Source organism: Lupinus angustifolius, chromosome LG20 (genome assembly GCF_001865875.1).
Source record: "Lupinus angustifolius cultivar Tanjil chromosome LG20, LupAngTanjil_v1.0, whole genome shotgun sequence".
Lineage (NCBI taxonomy): Eukaryota > Viridiplantae > Streptophyta > Magnoliopsida > Fabales > Fabaceae > Lupinus > Lupinus angustifolius.
Window position 1 is genome coordinate 5,310,244 of NC_032028.1, and position 5,415 is coordinate 5,315,658.

The following is a 5,415-nucleotide window of genomic DNA, read 5'->3' on the forward strand; positions in this document are numbered from 1 at the left end:
GCCATCACAACCATCAATGTTTGCTACAAATTCAAACACACCAATGTCGGCATAAGGTTCACATGGTTTTTACCGTCCTACTATGCCATCACAACCAGAACAAAGCAATGATGAAGATGATGAAGGTGGTGAGGAGGAAGAGGAGCAACAACTTAGAAGAGTTGCTTGTGGAAGAGCTAGAGAAGTCCATCAACCAGAATTAAGAGTTTTTCCACCACGAAGAAGAAGACCACCCCCGCGTGGCACTTCATCACATCATAGATGCCACTAATATTACAAATTTAATTTAAATTTTAGGTTTCTAATTTCTTTCTATGTAATTTATTTTTTTGTATTTCAATGTTTCTAATTATCAATGGTTTTAATATAAATGTTTGTTCATGTCATTCTTTGTTATCAAATTACTATTAATCATATATTTAATAATGAAATAAAAATATAGTATAAATCAAAACCATAATTATACAAAACTCATGCAACAAAAAACTCATCTAAAATTCGAAAAAAAAGAAAAAACCAGAACAAAATTCTTAAAAACCCTGGACCGGAAACACCGGTCCAAGGCAAAGAAAAAAAAGAAAAAAAAAAGTGGGAGGGGTCTCCTGCATGGGGTGCACAAGATTAGGAGAGAAAAAATTAATCTCGAGTTTGGTGGGGCGAAAACTGTTTTCCAGGAATCGTGTACCCTATACACGATTTTAATAAAAAGTATACTAGTTTCGTAATATTTTAAAAAGTTATAACAAAGTGGTAACAAGGCAGTCAAACTATACCAGAAATGTAAATTCCCCTGTGTTAAATTGATGTGTATTTGGCATTTTCCAATGCTAAATATTTTGGTTTTATAATGTGTTTGCAGAGCAAAGCTGATGCTTTTGAGTATGCGGACCAAGTTTTGGAGCGTTGGTATCCTTCCGTAGAAGAAGGCAACGACAAAGGTATCGTGGTGCTAGTCACAAGTCAGAAAGAAGGAGCTGTGAGTGGCGGCCCGGCTTTTGTCCAAGCCGTTGGAGAAAATATCCTTGATGCTACCGTCTCAGAGAACCTCCCAGGTACTTCCTAGTTCCTAATTCCAGCCCTTTGGTCCATCACCCGATAGTTACAAAGGAATTCCAAGACTGGCTTGAAGTTTTTCTACTAACCAATATGGCAAACTTGAATTGTTGATTGTCATAACATGCTATGCCTACAACCACCAAACCTTAATCTCACATAACATGCTCTACCTACAATAGACTGATAAAGGACAAATTAAAGTTTTAATTGGAAGGTCATAAAATGCTTCACTTGATGAGGATTGCATTAAGCAACCAACAGGTCGTATGTAGCTCGTGTATAATGTTGTCTTAGCAATATAGGATATTATTTCGTTATCTAATCCATGCAGCTGATGCCACCAAATGGGAAAAGGTTTGATTGTTGTTGTTATAGTTATCTTGGTCAGTATAATAGATGGCTTGATGCTAATGCTGGTAAGGGCTATCCACCCATTTTTCTGTTAAAACTAGGCAACACGTGTCCAAAATAGAAATCTTTACACTTCTTTTTTGTTTGTTTACAGAAATCCTTAATTCTTCTTGATATACAACCTTGCTAAATTTGAATTCACTACAGTTAGAGAAGCTCATATTTCCAATTCATGTCTCCACCATGTTCTGACCTCTCTTTCAATCTATAAGTTAACTATAGGGGACGTTTCTGGGTCTTAAAAGGTTCTCACATATTACGGGCACTTTGGATTCTTGCATTAAGCTACCATCTATTGACATCTATACTATTACTTGTTTGAATGCTTTCAAATTATTGATATTCTGCAAGTTTGTACTGCTTATAAAACTTGTCAAACTTCTGAACTTTTCATCAATAAGGAGCAGAAGTAATTGATATTTTCCAGGGCCACAAAACTACCAATAACTGATTTTAATATGCAGTATTGGCTACTGATGAGAAGTACAATGAAGCTATTTACAGCACTGCTAAACGGCTAGTTGCTGCCATTGATGGCCTTCCAGATCCCGGTGGGCCCTCATTTAAAGACAACAAACGTGAGTCGAACTACAAATCTAGGGAAGAGACAGAAGAGAAGCGTGGTCAATTCTCTCTTGTAGTTGGAGGTTTGTTGGTCATTGCTTTTGTTGTTCCTATGGCACAATACTATGCTTATGTATCCAAAAAGTGAGAAAATAGTTGTATAATTAGACCTGTCTTGACTTCAAATTCAGATGTATTATGTGCAGTTGTAACCACGCTCATGTCACAATTGAGCTTGAGAATGTTTGAGAATAAGATGAGAGTTTTGGGTTGTAAATACAATGCCAAAGTATTGGACTATTATATGACAGTTTTTTATGTAATCCTGCTGCATATATAGGAGTTTAGGATAAGGGTTATGATGTCACCCTCTAATCAAGTATAAAAAATCAGGCATAGAATGAAACTTTACAAAGAGTTTAAAATATGTGCATACTCAGTACACTGTCAGCACATCATCTGATATTGATTTGTTACTTTTGTTTGAGAGTCAATGATGATGATTATCATGTGAATAGTGGATTATTTGTTGAAGTGTAAAAAACACTTACAGTGTTGGTGCATACATACTAAATCCCTTTACAAATGGAAAAGGAAGAGATGTTACAGTGTCTAGACCAAATGAAGTGCTTAAACAGTTTCCAAATGAATATCCAAACTTCATCTACATCTAGTGGTGAAAGAGGTCTAACTAACTATGGTAATTTCTTTAACATAATTACACTTACCATGTGACAAAGTCAATGAGCCAATCTTAAATCATATTCATTTGTAGAGTTTGAATGTCATTCAAGGTTACAAATTACAATCAATTGTTCCTTTCACTAAACCAGTACAAGTAATTCCCAGTGAGGGCTAATCTACAAAAGTTTGGTTATTATGTCAACCTAGATGGTTGATTGTGGAATATAAATTGGAAATGAACATAATGAATTATTAGTGATTGTAGGATTAATATGTTATCCTTGTGAATCCCAAACCTAGACAGAGAACTATTCCACAAGCAAAGAGATTGGTGATTTCTCATATCTTCTGTTTTAGTATTACATTGCACCTCCGTTAAACTATTACACTATGCAATCATAACTATTACTCCCCTACATTTCTCATATCTTCTGTTCTAGTCATTCTGTATTAAGCTCTTAAAGTTGGTGTGACTAAAAACAGAATTAAACCATTTTCAAATGCATTTTTGTATACAATATAAACATGAGAAAACAATGTATATGACACTGTGTCAATTTTTACAGAATAATGCAATTTGGTACACAATATAAAGAGTTACACCATTACTCCATAGATTTTGTATTCTGTAAAGATAACATTTCTTATTGGGTTTTGCTTACCTAGGTAAAGACGTTTTTTAATTGGAGTATGCTAACATTGTGCACCAAAAGTTTTGGATAAAATTAACCTTCTTATTTTAATTATAACAGATTTAGTAATAGGGGTAATTTTATAATTTCCATTTTTATAAAAAAAATCACCTCTCATCTCTAAGCTTTTTCCCCTCTCCATTAACATACTTATCCCAAATCAACAAAAACCTTTCCACCACCACACTACTACCCGCCCATGACCACTGCACTACTGCCTTCCACCCTGAGCTAGCACCGCCAGAAAACACCACCAGAACCCGTCCATCAAAACACCAAAGACCAAACATTCTCCTTGTGAAAGTCATGTCAATAATTTCCTCTGATTTTCATGACAGTTCATTCTAAGTCTATGTCCATAATATATTTATAAACATACCATTATTCACGGGGGTCTATATCCTTCAATAACCAAGGTAATTAAGAATGAACTAGGCTAATAATTTTAGAAATTTATAATTTCAAATTAAGCTGAACATCATATATTTTATACAATGATATCAATTATTTATTTCGGAGTTATGGATTATATTATAAGTAATCTAATGAATGACACCTCATAGATTTCTAAAAGCTCATAATGGATATGGACTTAATGGGAAGTTCACGCATAAGGAAGGTTATTGTCCCAACACACCAAATCAAATTCAGTTTTTTACTCTCCCCATCGGATTGAAAACACAAGTCCCCAAGAGGAATCATAGATTTGGTTAAGGAAGGTTCATCATACCAAACTCATGTCAGGAAACACAGGAGTACATCTACTAACATGGATTCAGATATGACACTACACTCTTTGATTCATATATATGTGTAAGAATCATGAGATTCAAGATCTTAAGATCGATGTTTCACCGATCATAAAGAATTCCCAACAAGTGGTATCAAATCATAGATTCTGAATTTTATAACTATCCATAAAAAGTGTTTTCCAATTTTTGTATGAACCCTAATTTTAATTTGGGAATATTTGAATTGATCATTTATGCTATATCTTAACGGTGTTGAATTCAATAGATTCATCACATGTTCTCATTATGTGTTAATGTATTTATTTGGAATCATGCCTACTGTTACTAGCCTCCACTCATTAGATGTTCATTATCAATGACATGTTTTTCCTCAAAACCGTCTCAAAAAAGAGTATTTTTTAGAATCATGTCTACTTATTTGGAATCATGCCTACTTATTCTTTAACTCATTAATTTTTGAATCCCAATTTTTTAAAGTTCTCTTAATGTCCTATATTTATTTTTTAGATGTATAAAAATATATTTGGAGAGGAATGTAAATTCGCCCTCCAGCTTGGTCATGTTATGCGTTTTTTCAACTTATTTGACACGAACAATGACCCTAAAACTAGGGGTAGGAAGCAATAGTGAACACATAACAACTAATCAAACAAACACTTATTTTTCAAAGGGTTGTGGGAATGGAGTTAGACTCCGAGGAAAGTTAGGAGAAAATAAACTAAAAACTCAATAGACAATGATATTTATGATATTTACTTTTCTTTGAAATTGCAATTTTGACCTTAAAAATACACTACAAAGTCTAACTTGTCTCTCTATTAATAGAGATGAGTCTTACTCGTAGGAATGAGGGGTTTGTGTGAAACAATAATGAAAAAATATTACATACTCTTCAAATGTTAATAGTGACTGAAGAAGGGAGAAAAACAAAGTTGAAGTATTATGATACTTTTATGGTCTCAATGAAGTCAATCATGATGAAAAACTTTTACACACATTTTTTTTCTCATTAAAAATTTGGGTTGAAAAATATATGTCATTACTAATTGTTATGTGAGACCTTTGTAATAAATATTTAAGATGATTAAAAATTAATGATTCGATTCTTAATAACAATATCCATATTAGGCAGAAAAAGATACTCTCCTAACAAAAAAATTGTTATGGGGGCTGAATAAGCCCATAAGTTGGGCCTCCCGTTTCACATTTGTACAGATTGCATTTCTAAGTGGTAAACTCAGTTTTGTTAATCCCCA

The 5,415-nt window shown here is 33.5% G+C and overlaps 1 protein-coding gene across 1 annotated transcript in view; it reads left to right on the forward strand.

Annotated features, from left to right (window-relative positions):
- The window catches only part of LOC109336511 (UPF0603 protein At1g54780, chloroplastic-like), a 7,053-nt gene extending 4,699 nt beyond the window's left edge, over positions 1–2,354 (forward strand). The window contains exons 2-3 of the mRNA XM_019573152.1: positions 860–1,052; positions 1,932–2,354. Of these exons, the coding sequence (XP_019428697.1) occupies positions 860–1,052; positions 1,932–2,179 (441 nt within the window). The 3' untranslated portion in view covers positions 2,180–2,354. The remainder of the gene's footprint in view (positions 1–859; positions 1,053–1,931) is intronic.